The following is a 20,011-nucleotide window of genomic DNA, read 5'->3' on the forward strand; positions in this document are numbered from 1 at the left end:
AGGAAGAAAATGCAAGTAAAGGGAGTTGAACTTGGACATCTGTCATACTCTTGACAGCTTTTGGTTTCTGGCTGGTTTCCCCCATTTACGCTCTAGTTGTGTTTGGCCCTGCCCCCCTTCAAATATGACTTCCAACGGCGGACGAAGTCCCTAAATATTGGCGAGCCATCCATACTGGCGAGGAGCTGAAGCTGATTGATATGGGTGGTGTGATAGTCCCAACGGGCAAGGTTGGGGGCAGTGCCTAGCATGAAGTGCCTCAAGTCATAGATACTTCCTGAACCTGTGTCATAAAGAGGCAACATGGCGCGGAGCGACTCCATTCCCCGCTCGTATAGCAGCCGCGCCTCTTTCCCCTGCTTTTCCCCAGCAGTTTCTTTAAGATCGTAGAGGCCGAGCAGAGCATAAATGAAGCCGTTCAGCACAAAAGAGCTAGGCGTTGTTGGGTATTCCTCATACCAGTCGTATTTGTTCATAAAGACCGCTTTCACCCCATGCTTCTCTGAAGGCAATTTGAATGGAGCCGTTGCTCTGAGTGCCGAGTCTAGATACGCCTGCTCCTTAGTCAGCAGGTAGGCACGGACCAAGGTCGATATTGCCTGCCCCTGTGCCATGGCAGAGTACCATCCTGGTTCCAGAGCCTTAAAGCCCTCTCCTAGCTTTCTAGTCACCATAATTGGCCAGCCACCTTTGGTGTCCTGATTCCTCACCAGCCAATCGCTGGCGGCAAAGAAAGCAGCTGTGTGGGCAGTGGTGGAGATGGTGGCGTTATCCAGGAAACCGCTGCCCTTCACCACAAGGCGGACAACCTTCTTCGGCATGATCTTCGTTTGACGCACGGCCTTGGTATTGGACAGTCCTACTCCCTTCTTCAAGTCTGTCAACAAATCACGAGTCAACGTGCTCCAGGCTGTCCGCGGTCCCACCCCATAATAAACATCGTGGTTATGGAAAGCAATGAGCTGTGTATTGGTCACGTAGTGTATGGTGAACAGCTGGTTCTTCTCAGTGGTCTCCAGCACCACAGAAATGCTGCCATTAGTCAAGAACTTCAAGTCAAGGGACAGAATGAAGTCTCTGGTGTTGCCCAAAGTTAATGATGCTCCCTCTGAATTTTCTGTAAGAAAAAGCAAAAAAAGGAATAAACAAAGGATTTGTCAAGGCAACAAATTCAATACAATAAACTGATCTGTACAGGGGCTCCACAAAAAGGAAGAGGAACCGCTCACCATATTAAAAGTTTCGGAAGAATTGATTGAATTATCCAATAGACTACTCCATCCGATGTACAAACTACTAACGCATTTCACTTGCTTAGGAACTTACTTACAGTGAAGGAAATAAGTATTTGACCCCTGCTGATGTTGAATGTTCATCCCTCACAAAGAAATGATCGGTCTAAACATCGAATGTTCAGTGTATTGTAAAACAGAGACAGAATACAACAACAAATTCAGCAGAAATGCGTCTAACAAATGATGACTGATCTGCATGTTCATGAGGGGAAGAAGGATTTGATCCCCTATCATTCAGCAGGATTTCTGGCTACCAGGTGTCTTTCATACAGGTAAAAAGCTGAGATTAGAAGCAGTCTCTTAAATGGAGTGCTGCTAATCTCACTTTGTTACCTGTATAAAAGACACCTGTCCACAGGAGCAATCAATCAGATTCCAAACTCTCCACCATGGCAAAGACCAAAGAGCTGTCCAAGGAGGTCAGGGACAAGATTGTAGACCTACACAAGGCTGGACTAGGCTACCAAACTATGGCCAAGCAGCTTGGTGAGAAGGTGACAACAGTTGGTGCAATCATTCACAAATGGAAGAAACACAAAACAAGTGTCAGTCTCCCTAGGTCTGGTGCACCATGCAAGATCTCACCTCGTGGAGTGTCAATGATCATGAGAACAGTGAGGAACAGGGGCGGACTGACCACTCATGGGGCCCCTGGGCAATAGGGGATCATGGGGCCCCTGTGTCCTTGCCCAAACTCAAAAAAGCCTATGAAAAAGGTACCAGGGGCATCTCATGGGGCCCCCTACTGACCCCGGGCCCTCGGGTAGTGCCTGAGTTTCCAAATGGTCAGTTCGCCCCTGGTGAGGAATCATGCCAGAACTACACGTGAGGATCTTGTCAATGATCTCCAGGCAGCTGGGACCACAGTCACCAAGAAAACAATTGGTAACACACTACGCCGACAAAGACTGAAATCCTGCAGTGCCCGCAAGGTCCCTCTGCTCTAGAAAGCACATGTCCAGGCCTGGCTGAAGTCTGCCACTGAACATCTGAATGATGCAGAGGAGGACTGGTGGGAAGTGTTGTGGTCAGATGAGACCAAAATCCAGCTCTTTGGCATCAACTCAACTCGCCGTATTTGGAGGAGGAGGAATGTTGCCTATAACCCCAAGAAAACCATCCCAACTGTGAAACATGGTGGTGGAAACATTCTGTTTTGGGAGTGTTCTTCTGCTAAGGGGACAGGACAACTGCACTGCATCAAAGGGACGATGGACGGGGCAATGTACCGTCAAATCTTGGGTGAGAACCTTCTTCCCTCAGCCAGGGCATTGAAAATGGGTCGTGGATGGGTGTTCCAGCATGACAATGACCTAAAAAAAACATATCCAAGGCAACAAAGGAGCGGCTCAAGAAGAAGCACTTTAAGGTCCTGGAGTGGTCTAGCCAGTTTCCAGACCTTCATCCGATTGAAAATCTGTGGAGAGAGCTGAAAGTTCGAGTTGCCAAACATCAGCCACCAAACCTTAATGACTTGGAGAGGATCTGCCAAGAGGAGTGGGACAAAATCCCTCCTGAGATGTGTGCGAACCTGGGGGCCAACTCCAGGAAACATCTGACCTCTGTGATTGCCAACAAGGGATTTGCCACCAAGTACTAAGTCATGTTTTGTGAAGGGGATCAAATCCTTATTTCCTTCATGAACATGCAGATCAGTCATCATTTGTTAGACATGTACTGTGAGAGCTGTGATTGGTCACAGCTCGTCACATGGTACAAGGCTGTTTTGAATAGTCCTGTACCATGTGGTCTCTGTGATCATTCACAGATTTCACAAGTAGTAAGCAATGATGTCAGGAAGTCACATCTTGTTTGCTACTGTTCATGTGATCACCGATTGGCCAATCAGGGATCACATGAATCGGGACCTCACACTCGGTCCCGTACAGTGATTGGGGAGCGCACACAGGGTGAAATGTCCACTCGCTCCGGCAGTGCTCCCACGTACAAACAGCCGGACAGGAGAACTGCCGGAGCGAGTGGACGTTTCTAAACATCCCCCCGCATCCATTGCCTGTGCGTGCTCCCTGAGAGCGCGCGGCACCACGATTGCTGCACGCTGTGCCCTCCGAAGAACAACCTTTCATTCATCCACCCATCCTCCATTCAGAGAGCACTTTTTTTTTAATGGAATTTATAGTACAGTCTCCATGAATCCATCAATGAAAAGTGCTCTGTAACTTGGAGGAGGAGGATCTTTCATTCATTCACCCATCCTCCATTCACAGAGCACTTTTCATTGATGGATTCATAGAGACTGGAGGATGGGTGGATGAATGAAAGATCCTCCTCCTCCAAGTTACAGAGCACTTTTCATTGATGGAAACTATAGTGCAGCTACTATGAATAGAGGAGGACTTTGACGACTCTCTGTAATATAAATGAATATTAGAGGACGCCAATCTGAGTGTAGTAATGGACGAAAACTTTAATGAATAAAAGTGGCAACTCACATGAAGCAGTAAAAATGAGTGGATATCACAACTGTGTCGTCAGCGGCTGGAACCTCTGCACACAGGTATGGAAGATATGGTCCAGGAGAGCAGAGACAAACGGAAAGGACGTCCACGCTGAGGCTTGAAAAAGGAGCTGAGCAACTCCGAAACGCGTAGCCACTTTCGGCCGGCTCTGCATTCCATAGCCTGGTTTTTGTCCTGGCCAGCAGTGGTGCCTCCCCATCTCCTGGAGCAAATCTACCATACTTGTGTGCAGAGTTTCCAGCACACTTTTACTGCTTCATGTGAGTTGGCAACTTTGCTTTTACACATAAAAGTTTTTGCGCACGACTACACTCAGATCAGCGCCCTCCGGAGCTTCTCCGAGAAGCTGCTACTGTGTTGGCCCTTAATGGACATTATTGGACTATCTCCCCCTCTGCCGTTATTGGACTATATAGCGTTCATTTCACCTACGCACCATTTTGTTTTTGTTTGAATACTCTTGACGAGTGCCCATGACAGGTCCAGCGACTGTATTAATGCTGTGGGGGAGGGGGTTACTACAGCTTCTGCACCTGTCATAGGAATGAGGGGGTGGCACTGATTTTGAAAGCAGTTCCTGCGATTTCAGGTGCGACTTGCCCAGACCTCTGTGCATGAAGTCCCAGAGATGTCCTCAAAGTTGGACCTGAAGTCGCACTGACACGACACTGTGTGACTTCAAGCGCTCCCCCTAAACTGTCTTGAGCCCTCCAAAGGTCCTGAGTCCCACCATTAATTTCCTGGCCTCCCCCCCCCTTTAACTGTTCTGAGCCCTCCATTACTTTCCTGAGCTCCTCATCCCCCCGCCCCCAAATCCAGCACACCTATGCCTCCAATATCACCCCCCTCATCAGCACACCCTTGCCTCCAATTCCCTCATCCAGCCTCATCCAGTACACCTATGCCTCCAATTCCCTACCCCCCTCATCCAGCACACCTATGCCTCCAATTCCCTCATGCAGCCTCATGAACGCCGGGGGCCAGGGAAAGCGGGGCTAGTGAACGCCGGGGCCAGGGAAAGCGGGCCTAGTGAACGCCGGGCAGAGCGGGACTAGTGAACGCCGGGCAGAGCGGGACTAGTGAACGCCGGGCAGAGCGGGACTAGTGAACGCCGGGGAGAGCGGGCCTAGTGAGTGCCGGATTCAGGAAGAGGAGATATAGGGAATGCTGGGTCCGGGGAGAGCGGATATAGTGAATGCGGGGTCCGGGGAGAGCGGATATAGTGAATGCGGGGTCCGGGGAGAGCGGATATAGTGAGTGCGGGGTCCGGGGAGAGCGGATATAGTGAATGCGGGGTCCGGGGAGAGCGGATATAGTGAATGCAGGGTCCGGGGAGAGCGGATATAGTGAGTGCGGGGTCCGGGGAGAGCGGATATAGTGAGTGCGGGGTCCGGGGAGAGCGGATATAGTGAGTGCGGGCTCCGGGGAGAGCGGATATAGTGAATGCGGGTCCCGGGAGAGCGGATATAGTGAATGCGGGGTCCGGGGAGAGCGGATATAGTGAATGCGGGGTCCGGGGAGAGAGGTTATAGTGAATGCGGGGTCCGGGGAGAGCGGATATAGTGAGTGCGGGGTCCGGGGAGAGCGGATATAGTGAGTGCGGGGTCCGGGGAGAGCGGATATAGTGAGTGCGGGGTCCGGGGAGAGCGGATATAGTGAGTGCGGGGTCCGGGGAGAGCGGATATAGTGAATGCGGGGTCCGGGGAGAGAGGTTATAGTGAATGCGGGGTCCGGGGAGAGCGGATATAGTGAATGCGGGGTCCGGGGAGAGCGGATATAGTGAATGCGGGGTCCGGGGAGAGCGGATATAGTGAATGCGGGGTCCGGGGAGAGCGGATATAGTGAATGCGGGGTCCGGGGAGAGGGGATATAGTGAATGCGGGGTCCGGGGAGAGGGGATATAGTGAATGCGGGGTCCGGGGAGAGGGGATATAGGGAATGCGGGGTCCGGGGAGAGCGGATATAGTGAATGCTGGGTCCGGGGAGAGCGGATATAGTGAATGCTGGGTCCGGGGAGAGCGGATATAGTGAATGCTGGGTCCGGGGAGAGCGGATATAGTGAATGCTGGGTCCGGGGAGAGCGGATATAGTGAATGCGGGGTCCGGGGAGAGCGGATATAGTGAATGCGGGGTCCGGGGAGAGCGGATATAGTGAATGCGGGGTCCGGGGTTTAGTAACACTTGAAAATTTTCAGAATAATGATGGGTTGGAGACTAAACCATTTTCTTTTAGCGAGGGATAGGAAAACAAAAACAAATTAAAAACAAAAACCCTCAATTGCAACCAGTTAAGTTTCTCATCAGTAAAGTTTATGGAGCATTAAATATAACGCCGCGCCATTTCACACCATCTGCTTCTGCTTCTCTAACAAGCTTTTACAGTACCCAGGGCCCGCTAATCAATACCCATTAGGATTAAGGAGTCAATCACTTTTCAGGAGACAATGAAGTCACTTTTGTCATCACCTTCTGATAAGCCCCCCAGGAGGTCCTGTTGGGAGGACAGCCCTTGGACTGCGCTAATTAATGCGAGGAAGACGCATCTCGGGGCTGACAAATCTCGCTGTCACTAACCAGTGAGAGGAAAGCACGCGGCTCTGCTTCTAGGCAGGAATCAGAGGAAATGTCAATGTATACAGAGAGCTCTGGAGGAAAAACGAAAAAACTAAACAAGAAAAAAAAAACAAACAGCTCAGCCCTGTGCTAAGTATACGGTACAAAATTCCCTCCATGGTGATCTGCACCGCACTGCTACCAAGCTGGCCCGAGGCCTGGAGAAGTCACATGCTGCAAGGGGGGGCGGGGGTTTACCTGGGTCATCAAAACACCTCAAACCCCCCAACAGTGTGGTCAGTCCTCCCCCACCCAGACTCAGAAAATGCCGCAATGAAAGCGCATCTAGCCTCAGGTTTTAGTTTTTGCAACATACTGGGGAGGATTTACTAACATGGAGAGTGCAAACTGGTGCAGCTGTGCATGGGAGCCAATCAGCTTCTACCTTCAGCTTGTTCAGTAACACCCCCATCACATCAATCCTGACCTCACTGTAAGTCACACGATTTCAAAGTTGGGATGTCATTGCGATTTGCAAGACATCGGACACAGAGGTCTATAAAAATCACACCAAAAGTAGTGCATGTGCTACTTTAGAGATCGGTGCAGCTCCTACCAAGTTCCCCCACATTCACTACATCCGCTCTCCCCGGACCCCGCGTTCACTACATCCGCTCTCCCCGGACCCCGCGTTCACTACATCCGCTCTCCCCGGACCCCGCGTTCACTACATCCGCTCTCCTCGGACCCCGCGTTCGGAATATCCGCTCTCCCCGGACCCCGCATTCACTATGTCCGTTCTCCCCGGACCCCGCATTCACTATATCCGCTCTCCCCGGACCCCGCATTCACTGTATCCGCTCTCCCCGGACCCCGCACTCACTATATCCGCTCTCCCCGGACCCCGCACTCACTATATCCGCTCTCCCCGGACCCCACACTCACTATATCCGCTCTCCCCGGACCCCGCATTCACTATATCCGCTGTCCCCGGACCCCGCATTCACTATATCCGCTCTCCCCGGACCCCGCATTCACTATATCCGCTCTCCCCGGACCCCGCATTCACTATATCCGCTCTCCCCGGACCCCGCATTCACTATATCCGCTCTCCCAGGACCCCGCATTCACTATATCCGCTCTCCCCGGACCCCGCATTCACTATATCCGCTCTCCCCGGACCCCGCATTCACTATATTCGCTCTCCCCGGACCCCGCATTCACTATATCCGCTCTCCCCGGACCCCGCATTCACTATATCCGCTCTCCCCGGACCCTGCATTCACTATATCCGCTCTCCCCGGACCCTGCATTCACTATATCCGCTCTCCCCGGACCCCGCATTCACTATATCCGCTCTCCCCGGACCCTGCATTCACTATATCCGCTCTCCCCGGACCCTGCATTCACTATATCCGCTCTCCCCGGACCCCGCATTCACTATATCCGCTCTCCCCGGACCCCGCATTCACTATATCCGCTCTCCCCGGACCCTGCATTCACTATATCCGCTCTCCTCGGACCCCGGATAAAGGCAAGCAAAGGGCCGCAGTTTGGAGACCACTGCTCTAGGAAATAGAGAGTACATGTAGCCCTTTGTCCCATCTTCCTATGTGCTGTATAAGGCTAGCTTTGAGGTTTGATCCCCCTTTCCCCCCCCTCCATGGCCATCCAACAACGCAGCTAGCAAAGAGACAAAAAGAAAAAATGCTTCTCCCAGCATTTGCCCGCCTGAAATATTTTCTCTGACCAGTTACCCCCCCCCCCACCCCCCATGCATTCCTTGTGAGGAGCTGGTCTCTGGCAAGGGCTTGGCTATGAAGAAAAATGCCATTTGTCAAAGCAGCTGTCTGCTTGCTAGCTGCGTTGTTGGACGACCATGGAGAGAGAGAAAGAGAAGGGGTGTCCTCTCTGACTTTACAGGTAGCCATAGACGGCACATAGGAAGGTGAGGTTACATGTGGTGATTGCAGGATCAACAGGGGGGGGGGGGTTCACTTAATTTCACACACAGATTACCATAACAGATCATTAATGTCACTATTAAAACAATTAAGAGTAGAGTTCCACTTTAAAAACGACAACTCACCTGGAACCACAAAATGCCTGACGTGACTCCCCTTTGCCTTGTCATAGGTGGTGGTCACAGAGGCTCCTTTAGGCACGGTCCATGTACCAAGCACCCCTTCCTCCTCATCTGCCTTCTCATACATCTCCACATGGGGGGGCTTCTCTGTCAAGTTCTTGCTGTAGTGACTTAGTCCGTACTGGGCGATCTGGATGGGGTAGAAATATCCCTGCGGACCCCACTGAGTAGACAAGGGAACCCCTGGAAAAGACAAAAAACATTTAGTACACAGGACTGTCCATCCCATCCAATGGCAACACAGCGATTCCACGGGCAGAGAAATACTAAGTCACCGTTCACACTGCTGCGATACAAAATCGCGTGATTTGTGTGCAATTTCGGTGCGATTTCTGAAGACTATGAAGATTTTCAACGGTTTCTTGCAATTTGCAGTGCGATTTCCATTCTATTGTATGTCTGAAATCGCAACAAAACTGCAGAAAAAGTAATGCAAGAACTACTTTAGAAATCGCGCCGCAGCAAAGATTCTGACATTCACATCCATTAGATGCCATTTCAACTTGCAAATCGCACCTGAAATCGCACTAAGACCCCGGTCACACTGGATGTGAATTGCCATGCGATTTTCAAATTGCAGCCTATGGTTCGCAATTAGAGCGGTCACATCGGTTGCAGTTCCAACTTGGTCGGAGCCGCACCAATTTCTAAAGTAGTACATGCACTACTTTTGGTGCGATTTGCATAGACATCTGTGTCAGATGTCTCGCAAATCACACCTGAAAACACATCAAGACCCCAGTCACACTGGATGTGAATTGGCATGCGATTTACATGACATGCAACTTGAAAATCACAGCCTATTGTCCGCAATTCGAGCTGTCATATCAGTGCGGTTCCGACTTGCTCGGATCCGCACCGATTTCTAAAGTAGTATAGGCGCTACTTTTGATGCGATTTGGATAGACATCTGTGTCGGTGTGATTTCATGTACGGTTTGCAAGACATCTGACACTGATGTCTATGCAAATCGCACCAAAAGTAGCGCATGGACTACTGCGCTTTTATTGCAGACAACAGGCTGTGATTTGCAAGTCGCATGGCATGCAAATCACGTGCCAATTCCCATCCAGTGCAATTTCAGGTGCCGTTTGCAAGATATCTGACACAGATGTCTATGCAAATCGCATCAAAAGTAGCGCATGGTGGTGAGGGGTGGGTGGGGTGGTGTGTGTGGGGTGGGGCGCGTGGGGTGGTGAGGGGTAGGGCGCATGGGTGAGGAGGTGCGGGGAGGGAGTGTGGGGTGGGGTGTGGGCGGAGGGTGGGGGCGAAGGGTGGGTGAGGCAGGGAGGGGTGGGGGCGTGGGCGGGTAGGGGTGTGGGCGGGGTGAGTGTGTGTGGGGAGGGGTGTGGGCGGGGAGAGTGTGTGGGCGGGGAGAGTGTGTGGGCGGGGAGAGTGTGTGGGCGGGAGAGTGTGTGGGGAGGGGCGGGGTGTGTGGGGAGGGGCGGGGTGTGTGGGTGGTTGGGGAGGGGCGGGTGTGTGGGGTGGGTGGGGCGGGGAGGAGTGTGGCAGGGAGGGCTCTGTGTGTGGGGTGGAGCAGGGAGGGCTGTGTGGGTGGAGTGAGGGGTGTGTGGGTGGAGAGAGGGGTGTGTGGGTGGAGAGAGGGGTGTGTGGGTGGAGAGAGGGGTGTGTGGGTGGAGAGAGGGGTGTGTGGGTGGAGAGAGGGGTGTGTGGGTGGAGAGGGGAGAGGGGTGTGTGGGTGGAGTGGGGAGAGGGGTGTGTGGGTGGAGTGGGGAGAGGGGTGTGTGGGTGGAGTGGGGAGAGGGGTGTGTGGGTGGAGTGGGGAGAGGGGTGTGTGGGTGGAGTGGGGGAGAGGGGTGTGTGGGTGGAGTGGGGAGAGGGGTGTGTGGTGGAGTGGGGAGAGGGGTGTGTGGGTGGAGTGGGGAGAGGGGTGTGTGGGTGGAGTGGGGTGTGCGGGTGGAGTGGGGTTGTGGGTGGAGTGGGGTGTGCGGGTGGAGTGGGGAGAGGGGTGAGTGGGTGTGTGGGTGGAGTGGGGAGAGGGGTGAGTGGGTGGAGTGGGGAGAGGGGTGAGTGGGTGTGTGGGTGGAGTGGGGAGAGGGGTGTGTGGGTGGAGTGGGGAGAGGGGTGTGTGGGTGGAGTGGGGAGAGGGGTGTGTGGGTGGAGATGGGGAGAGGGGTGAGTGGGGTGTGTGGGTGGAGTGGGGAGAGGGGTGTGTGGGTGGAGTGGGGAGAGGGGTGTGTGGGTGGAGTGGGGAGAGGGGTGTGTGGGTGGAGTGGGGAGGAGGGGTGAGTGGGTGGAGTGGGGTGTGTGGATGGAGTGGGGAAAGGGGTTGTGGGTGGAGTGGGGTGGGGAGAGGGGTGTGTGGGTGGAGTGGGGAGAGGGGTGTGTGGGTGGTGTGGGGGAGAGGGGTGTGTGGGTGGAGTGGGGTGTGTGGGTGGGAGTGGGGAGAGGGGTGAGTGGGGTGTGTGGAGTGGGGAGAGGGGTGAGTGGGGTGTGTGGAGTGGGGAGAGGGTGAGTGGGGTGTGTGGGTGGAGTGGGGAGGAGGGGTGTGTGGGTGGAGTGGGTTGTGTGGGTGGAGTGGGGAAAGGGGTGTGTGGGTGGAGTGGGGTGTGTGGGTGGAGTGGGGAGAGGGTGTGTGGTGGAGTGGGGTGTGTGGGTGGAGTGGGGTGTGTGGGTGGAGTGGGGTGTGCGGGTGGAGTGGGGTGTGCGGGTGGAGTGGGGAGAGGGGTGAGTGGGGAGAGGGGTGAGTGGGGGAGAGGGGTGAGTGGGTGTGTGGGTGGAGTGGGGAGAGGGGTGAGTGGGGAGAGGGGTGAGTGGGTGTGTGGGTGGAGTGGGGAGAGGGGTGTGTGGGTGGAGTGGGGAGAGGGGTGTGTGGGTGGAGTGGGAGAGGGGTGTGTGGGTGGAGGTGGGGAGAGGGTGAGTGGGGTGTGTGGGTGGAGTGGGGAGAGGGGTGTGTGGGTGGAGTGGGGAGAGGGGTGTGTGGGTGGAGTGGGGAGAGGGGTGTGTGGGTGGTGGGGAGAGGGGTGAGTGGGTGGAGTGGGGTGTGTGGATGGAGTGGGGAAGGGGTGTGTGGGTGGAGTGGGGTGGGGAGAGGGGTGTGTGGGTGGAGTGGGGAGAGGGGTGTGTGGGTGGAGTGGGGTGTGTGGGTGGAGTGGGGAGAGGGGTGAGTGGGTGTGTGGAGTGGGGAGAGGGGTGAGTGGGGTGTGTGGAGTGGGGAGAGGGGTGAGTGGGGTGTGTGGGTGAGTGGGGAGAGGGGTGTGTGGGTGGAGTGGGTTGTGTGGGTGGAGTGGGGAAAGGGGTGTGTGGGTGGAGTGGGGTGTGTGGGGTGTGTGGGTGGAGTGGGGTGTGTGGGTGGAGTGGGGTTGTGGGGTGAGTGGGGGTGTGGTGGAGTGGGGGAGAGGGGTGAGTGGGGGAGAGGGGTGAGTGGGGTGTGTGGGTGAGTGGGGGAGAGGGGTGTGTGGGTGGAGTGGGGAGAGGGGTGGGTGGGTGGAGTGGGGAGAGGGGTGGGTGGGTGGAGTGGGGAGAGGGGTGGGTGGGTGGAGTGGGGAGAGGGGTGGGTGGGTGGAGTGGGGAGAGGGTGTTTGGGTGGATTGGGGAAAGGGGTGTGTGGGTGGAGTGGGGTGAGGGGTGTGTGGGTGAGTGGGGTGAGGGGTGTGTGGGTGGAGTGGGGTTGTGGGTGGAGTGGGGAGAGAGGGGGGAGAGGGGTGAGGGGGGAGAGGGGTGAGTGGGGTGTGTGGGTGGAGTGGGGAGAGGGGTGAGTGGGGTGTGTGGGTGGAGTGGGGAGAGGGGTGTGTGGTGGAGTGGGGAGAGGGGTGTGTGGGTGGAGTGGGGAGAGGGGTGTGTGGGTGGAGTGGGGAGAGGGGTGACTGGGGTGTGTGGGTGGAGTGGGGTGTGTGGGTGGAGTGGGGTGAGGGGTGAGTGGGGTGTGTGGGGTGGAGTGGGGAGAGGGGTGAGTGGGTGGAGTGGGGAGAGGGGTGTGTGGGGAGAGGGGTGTGTGGGTGGAGAGGGTGTGTGGGTGGAGTGGGTGTGTGGGTGGAGTGGGAGAGGGGTGTGTGGGTGGAGTGGGGTGTGTGGGTGGAGTGGGGGAGAGGGGTGAGTGGGGAGAGGGGTGAGTGGGGAGAGGGGTGAAGTGGGGAGAGGGGTGAGTGGGGAGAGGGGTGAGTGGGGAGAGGGGTGAGTGGGGAGAGGGGTGTGTGGGTGGAGTGGGGAGAGGGGTGTGTGGGTGGAGAGGGGTGTGTGGGTGGAGAGGGGTGTGTGGGTGGAGTGGGTGTGTGGGTGGAGAGGGGTGTGTGGGTGGAGAGGGTGTGTGGGTGGAGAGGGGTGTGTGGGGGATGGAGTGGGGTGTGTGGGTGGAGAGGGGTGTGTGGGTGGAGTGGGGTGTGTGGGTGTGAGTGGGGAAACACAAAGCCAGCTCAGGAGCAAGCCTTCACAATGCCCCATGACCAGTAGCTTGCTATGTTTGTTATTAAGGGTTTCCAATCACTTTAAAAGTGAATATCAACAAAATGGTCCCGGAGGACGTGCTGGTTCCCTCCAGGACTGGCTGGATTAGGGGGCACATTAACCTGCGATTAGATGCCAGAACCCCGGTGGGGGCGCCCATGATTAGCTGCGGGTAAGCGCCCCACTGAAAGCAATGGAAGGCTGCTGGCTCTCACATCTAATCTCACCCATTCACATTCACTCGATGGTGTAGCGATCACATGTCAGTGATTGGCCCAGGACAGGCAGAATAGGCACAGAATAAAACATCTAAAAGAGGTAAGCGGATCAATTTTTTTTTTAAAGTTAAGCTATGTGAATGGGAACACGTAACACACGTCGGTGTTATCCCGATTCGGCTGGAAAAAAATGGGAAAAAGACTTGAATGTTGAACATTTCTCTATACAGTCCAGTCTGAGCCGTCAGTATAGCGCCCCCTGCTGTAAGGCGGGTCGTTGGATAGACCATCCATTGATGATAAATGGGAAGAATGCTTAAAGTCTCTGCAAAATTCCTCACCTGGTATCCATGAATTTCCAACACAAGTCTCCACTGTGCACTGGTCCTATTTAACTTCCAAAAGGTTAACTCCGTTCAGAGGAAATTGGACCCTTCAATACCATAGGAGCTCCTTCACATCGATTTAGTTATCTACTAAATCTGGCAACACACTCTTAGCTGCGGCTTTCCTGGACCACAATGTCCAGTTCCTCCGTGACCGAAGGCATTTGTCCTGCTTGGTTGGAATCCCAGATTTCACCTCCTAAGAGCAATGGGAGGTTTGGTTTTATGTACCTGAACTCCCATCACACCTGGTGAAAATGTAATGCCTTGACATAACGTCTACAGCAGCCTTTCTCAACCGGGGTGCCCAGGCACCCCGGGGTGCCTTGAGGTTTCTTCAGGGGTGCCTTGAGGTTTCTACAGGGGTGCCTTGAGGTTTCTACAGGGGTGCCTTGGCAAAATGTCTAAAAATTGCCCCAGACTTGTATACAAGCCAGCGGGTGGAACAAGCCGGCCTTTTAGTTTCACAAAGCCACAGGTTTTCATGGTGCACCATTACGACCTTCTAGCCGCCGGCGTCCTGACAACCAGTGACATCATCAGTTGATAAGGAGGATGTCAGCTGCCTGCACAGCATCCCAGTTTGACCCTCCCCCGCCCCTCTCCATCAGTGCTGGGGGTCACATTAGCTCAGTGATGGAGAAGAGAAACATTGGCATACTAGTCAGTACCAGTGTGCGAAAGTGTATTTGTTTTGGAAGAATAAATCACTTCTAGCGTTGGGTGTCCTACATGTGTGGGTGTTGCTGCATTATATAAAACTATTAGAACAGATTTTCACATTTTAGAATGGGGTGCCTCCGGACTCTCCATAATTTTAAAGGACGCCTCGAGACTGTCCATAATTTCAAAGGGTGCCTCGAGACTGTCCATCATTTCAAAGGGTGCCTCGGGACTCTCCATCATTTTAAAGGGTGCCATGGGATTCTCCATAATTTTAAAGGACGCCTCGAGACTGTCCATAATTTCAAAGGGTGCCTCGGGACTCTCCATCATTTCAAAGGGTGCCTCGGGACTCTCCATCATTTCAAAGGGTGCCTCGGGACTCTCCATCATTTCAAAGGGTGCCTCGGGACTCTCCATCATTTCAAAGGGTGCCTCGGGACTCTCCATCATTTCAAAGGGTGCCTCGGGACTCTCCATCATTTCAAAGGGTGCCTCGGGACTCTCCATCATTTCAAAGGGTGCCTCGGGACTCTCCATCATTTCAAAGGGTGCCTCGGGACTCTCCATCATTTCAAAGGGTGCCTCGGGACTCTCCATCATTTCAAAGGGTGCCTCGGGACTCTCCATCATTTTAAAGGGTGCCTCGGGACCGTCCATAATTTCAAAGGGTGCCTTGACTGAAAAAAGGTTGAGAAACTCTGGTCTACAGACTCTCCAATATACAGCCAATCCTACCAAGGAAGAAACCAATTAACACTCAAAGAGGGGTGTACAATGAACGAAGTATGGAATGCATGGACACTCCACCTCAATGATGGTAAATTCACTACTTTTATTAACACCTTCCCGCCGGCCTATAGCAGAACGACGGTCGAGCTGGACACTCGCCGTTGTGAGTGGGCGTCATATGACATCCTGTCAAACTGAGCAGCTCACGTGGCCGAGCAGCGGTGATCTGGGACACAGCCAATGACACATCACTACACCAGCCTGTTGCCAGTGTCATGTGACCGCTGTGACCAATCACAGCAGATCACATGTCGATTGTATACAATGGATGGCTTCCTGCCATGCCATCCATTATATACAATTGCATTGTTAGCTGTGACTGGTCAAAGCAGTCACATGGTCAGACAGGGCCATTCACAGCCCCATCTGTATCATGTGATCAGCTTTGCTCAATCACAGCTAATCACAACTAAAGACTGAATGAATGCTTTGTTAGCTGTGATTGGTCAAAGCAGTCACATGATACAGACAGGGCCAATCACAGCCCCATCTGTATCATGTGATCAGCTTTGCCCAATCACAGCTAATCACAACAAAAGACTGAATGAATCGGTTTCATTCAGTAACAATGATTGCAAATATCAATGAAACACATCGGTATTAGCAATCATGTATTAAAGAAAAAAAAAATCCTGATCACTTGCCCACAGTAGTTCAATGTTACTATGGTAACATTGTATTGCTTTGGTCACAGTGTGCTGAAAAAAAAAATAGTAAAAAAAAAATATAATAAAAAAAAAAAAAAAAAATCGAAAAATTTGAAAACAAAATAAAAATAATTTAATTTGTATTATATTCACCTAAGAAATGTAGCAGAATACAATTTGACCTAAATTTATGAAGAAATGTTATTTGCAAAATTTTATAACAGAAAGAAAAGTGTGTTTTTTCCCCCAAAAGTTTCAGGTATTTTTTGTTTTATTTAGCAAAAAATAAAAAACTCAGTGGTGCCACCAAAAGAAAGCTCTATTTGTGTGATTTTTTTCAAAATGTTTTGAATTTTTAATTTATATAGCAAAAAAATAAAAACCCCAGCAGTGAATAAAAACCACCAAAATAAAGTTTTATCTGTCTCTAAAAAATTTATATGGGTACAGTGTTGCATGACCGCGCAATTGTCATTCAAAGTGCGACAGCGCCAAAAGCTGAAAATTGGCCTGGGCAGGAAGGGGGTGAAAGCGTCCGGTATTGAAGTGGTTGATCTAGTACAGCCAACCATTCGCAAACCTATGGCTCCCTCCAGAAGTTGCGAGGGGTTCCTCGAGCTGTAGATAAATGACCTCCACTTGGATGGTGTGTGGATAGTTCTGGGGTAAAAGTCACTTGGTGGAGTCAGCTACAGGACACCAATTGATCTTTTTGACTGCCATCAAGGGTGACATTTTGGTCACCACTTTAGGAGATCTCTTTTCACTGGCCACCAATGTAAGAGGCATTTTTCCCATTAACCCTCAATAATTGGTTTTAGGAAGGGTTCCCTGAGATCTAAAAATGATTTCAAGGGTTCCTGTAGGGCAGGGGTGGGGTAGGGCAGGGTGGAGTGGGGTGGAGTAGGGCAGGGGTGGGGTGGAGTAGGGCAGGGCAGGGGTGGGGTAGGGCAGGGGTGGGGTAGGGCAGGGCAGGGGTGGGGTGGGGTAGGGCAGGGCAGGGGTGGGGTAGGGCAGGGGTGGGGTAGGGCAGGGCAGGGGTGGGGTAGGGCAGGGCAGGGGTGGGGTGGGGTAGGGCAGGGCAGGGGTGGGGCGGGGCAGGGCAGGGCAGGGGTGGGGCGGGGCAGGGCAGGGGTGGAGTGGGGCAGGGCAGGGGTGCCCTCTGATATAGCCCGCGCCCTCAAATCAGGAAAGTGCATGCCCAGGGTCAGCAACCCATTCTGGACTTTCAGAAAGAGCACCACATCCACAAGATATAATATTGCTGCAACTCTATGGCAAAGCACAGCCAACCTGCAGGAAGGTACACTGCAGCATGTCAATGTGAAAGCAGCCTTAGAGGGGGCTCAGGACAGTAAGGGCTTGTTTACATTTGGGGGGGGGGTAAAACCTCAGTTGAGACACTATTGGTGTAGCATTAGGGGTTGCAATGGTGACCCAGTCCCATGCTCCAGGGGGCCCATGCAGCCTCCCTGTCACATTCTTGGACAGAAGGGGCGGCATATAGAGGAAATGAGCCTTTTCATTTTCCTCCTGCAACTGCTGAAAGATAGCTTCTCTCAATGGCTGCAGGAGGAAAATGCTCATTATGCTATTCAAAAGAAAAACAACCCCCCCCCCCCAAAAAAAAAAATTCTAAACCATGTCATTTGGGACAGTGATCGGTTTACCAAATCATTTAAAGCGGAGTTCCACCGGAAAAAAAAACAACACAAAAAACCCCAAAAAACTAGCTGCTGACTTTTAAAATACAGATACTTACCTGTCCCTCGGTCCAGCGGTGTCCTCACCATGGCTGGTTTCACCGGCCGTCTTCTCTCCCCGGCGCCGGCATCTTCAGTGTGGGCACCCGGTTGTGACAGCTTGCGGCTTCATAGCCGTGTGCCCACTGCGCATGCAGGAGAAGCTCTGCGCTTTGTGAATAGCCCCGTAGTCTTCTGAGACCTGTCACGTATCCCAGAAGACTACGGGGAGGGAGGGGGGAGGACAGCTTCTGCTTCCAATCGCCTAGCCCAGGGGTAGGCAACCCGAGAGCCGCAGGACTACAAGTTCCATCATGCCTCTGCAAGTCATAGCTGTAACTGTCAGTTTTGTAATGTTGCAATGCCTCATGGGAAATGTAGTTCCACAACAGCTAGAGAGCCACAGGTTGCCTAGGCAATGGAAGCGGAAGTTGTCCTCCCCCCCCCCCCCCCCCCCAACGCACACACACGCAGACACATGTACAGATACACACATGTACATACACAGACATGCATACACACACACACACGCTGCTAAGTGCTCTCTCCTCTCCCCTGAAGCCACCACTGGCTGACAGAGGATCATGTGACCAGAGTGAGTTAAAATTAGGCACACACACCTATAAAAAGTTGCAGTACTTCGTTGTTCACTCACAGAGCCGGGTACTGCACTCTAGGGGGAGGCAGAGAGCACAGCACACACTCCTTCCTTTGCTTTCACTGCGCTCAGCTATTGAGCAGTCTGACAGTTCCCAGTGCCACTGACAGATCTGGCCTGAGCTCCGAGCCTGCTCAGCAAGACAGCCCTGGGGGACACACCATAATTTCCACTCGCCATTGGTGAGCAGGTGAGTGGAAATTTCAAGGTCTGTTCTATGTGATGTTTGTTGGGAGTATCCGTCAGAGTTATTATCAGCTTGGAGAATCTGAGCCATCTTTGGGGGAAGTCGTGTTGTGTCTTGAGAGGGAATCTTTTCCTTGGAGGAATATTTATCCAAATGCGCAAATGCCAACCATGAGAATGGAAGGCAAATATTTCTGGTGAGTGCGCACCTGAGAGGGGAGCGCGGCACAACTGAAGATTGTTTCTTGAATATTCACGTGGCGATCATAAAAAGGAATGGGATAGATGGACTTTTTATGCGTTTATTTTATAATCATTTATAGAGCGTCGCATTCATATTTTGTATTTACACAATATTATTTTGAATACTTGTCTACATCCTCCCCGCCACCCTTACACCTTCTGAGGTCTGCTGGTACAAGCCAAATCTTCTAGGTTTTTCCAGCACTGCATCAAATTTGCAACACAATTCGATTCCAAAAGCTCAGCAGCATCAGTTACTCGTTTGAGCATTTGGGTTGGCAGAATGGAAAAGCAGTAGGGTGCTCTGGGCCCCTGGATCCCCGTTGCATAGTCCAGGCATGCAGGAGGAGGATAGTCCTGGAAGCCCATCGTATAAAAGAAGGAATTGTGAATTTCAATGCAACCAATAGCGATTCCACCATATATGTAACCAAAAAAACAACCTACCTTCTACGCCACTGATGCACTTCACTCGATCTCGGACTTCGACATTATACCCCTCAAATGACATGAAGACCCCATCAGGGTGGTAGGGGCCTCGTTGTGCATATACTTTGGAGTAACTGTGAGAAAACTCAAATCGCTCAAATCCGTCGTACTGGGCGATCTTTCCATATACCTCAAAATATTTCTCCATCCACGAGAAGGGCATGTACACCTCACTGCCCTCTCTTCGGCACCTAATGGTTTGATCTTCATTGATCACACAGTCTATCTCCTCATACTTGGGGCCCGTGCCTTTGCTGCCCACCAGAGGTGGAGCCTTCTGCTGTTCCTGGGGGGAGGCCTCCTCAGATCTGGGCTGGCCATTGACGGGGTTGCTTTCCGAAGCCGCTGCTCGCTTCTCTAGACTGTCCGCTCGCAGGCCCGACTGTGGCCCCCATGGTAAGGTAGACTGATGGTCATTGCATTTGTTCCACAGTAAGACCGTCACCAACGTGAAGAGAGAGCAAATGAAGATGAGCGTCTTATAGTTGACACGAGCTGCCAAGCAACGCATGTTCACACCATACCTAGGAGGAAGAACAGAGACGACATTGAGAATGAACTTCATATTGAAAATATTACCCTCCTGAAATTTTATTCACACCCCTTAACCACTTCAATGTTGGACACTTCTACCTCCTTCCTGCCCAGGACAATTTTCTGCGTTGTAGCACTTTGAATGACAATTGCGCGGTAATGCAACACTGTACCCATAAAAAATAATTTTTTTTTCACACAAAAATAGAGCTTTCATTTGGTGGTATTTAATTACCACGGAGTTTATTATTTTGCTAAACAAAAAAAAAAAGGCTAGGATATGGCATCATCCCAGTGCCGAGGCAGTCAACCACCTAATGTGTGCTGTGCTGGGGAAGGCTTTGGATAGAGGCAAATTCACATGGGGAATGGGGATTTGGGGGGTCAGGGGGAGAGGTGGTGCTTTGGATAGAGGCAAGTTCACACAGGGGTGGGGGTGTCAGGGGTGCTTTGGATAGAGGCAAGTTCACACGGGGATGGGGGTGTCAGGGGTGCTTTGGATAGAGGCAAGTACACACAGGGGTGGGGGTGTCAGGGGTGCTTTGGATAGAGGCAAGTTCACACAGGGGTGGGAG

The 20,011-nt window shown here is 52.6% G+C and overlaps 1 protein-coding gene across 1 annotated transcript in view; it reads right to left on the reverse strand.

Annotated features, from left to right (window-relative positions):
• GLCE (glucuronic acid epimerase) overlaps positions 1-19,425 on the reverse strand; it is a 22,203-nt gene extending 2,778 nt beyond the window's left edge. Inside the window, exons 1-3 of the mRNA XM_089662621.1 lie at positions 18,861-19,425; positions 8,418-8,657; positions 1-1,117 (exon numbers count right to left, since the gene is read on the reverse strand). The exon at positions 1-1,117 is cut by the window's left edge and continues 2,778 nt beyond it. Coding sequence (XP_089518747.1) covers positions 93-1,117; positions 8,418-8,657; positions 18,861-19,413 — 1,818 coding nt within the window. The 5' untranslated portion in view covers positions 19,414-19,425 and the 3' untranslated portion in view covers positions 1-92. The remainder of the gene's footprint in view (positions 1,118-8,417; positions 8,658-18,860) is intronic.
• Positions 19,426-20,011: the final 586 nt, after the last annotated feature.

This window comes from Staurois parvus, unplaced genomic scaffold, assembly GCF_062004578.1.
Source record: "Staurois parvus isolate SC_StPar_1 unplaced genomic scaffold, SC_StPar_1.0 ptg001503l, whole genome shotgun sequence".
Taxonomy (NCBI): Eukaryota; Metazoa; Chordata; class Amphibia; order Anura; family Ranidae; genus Staurois; species Staurois parvus.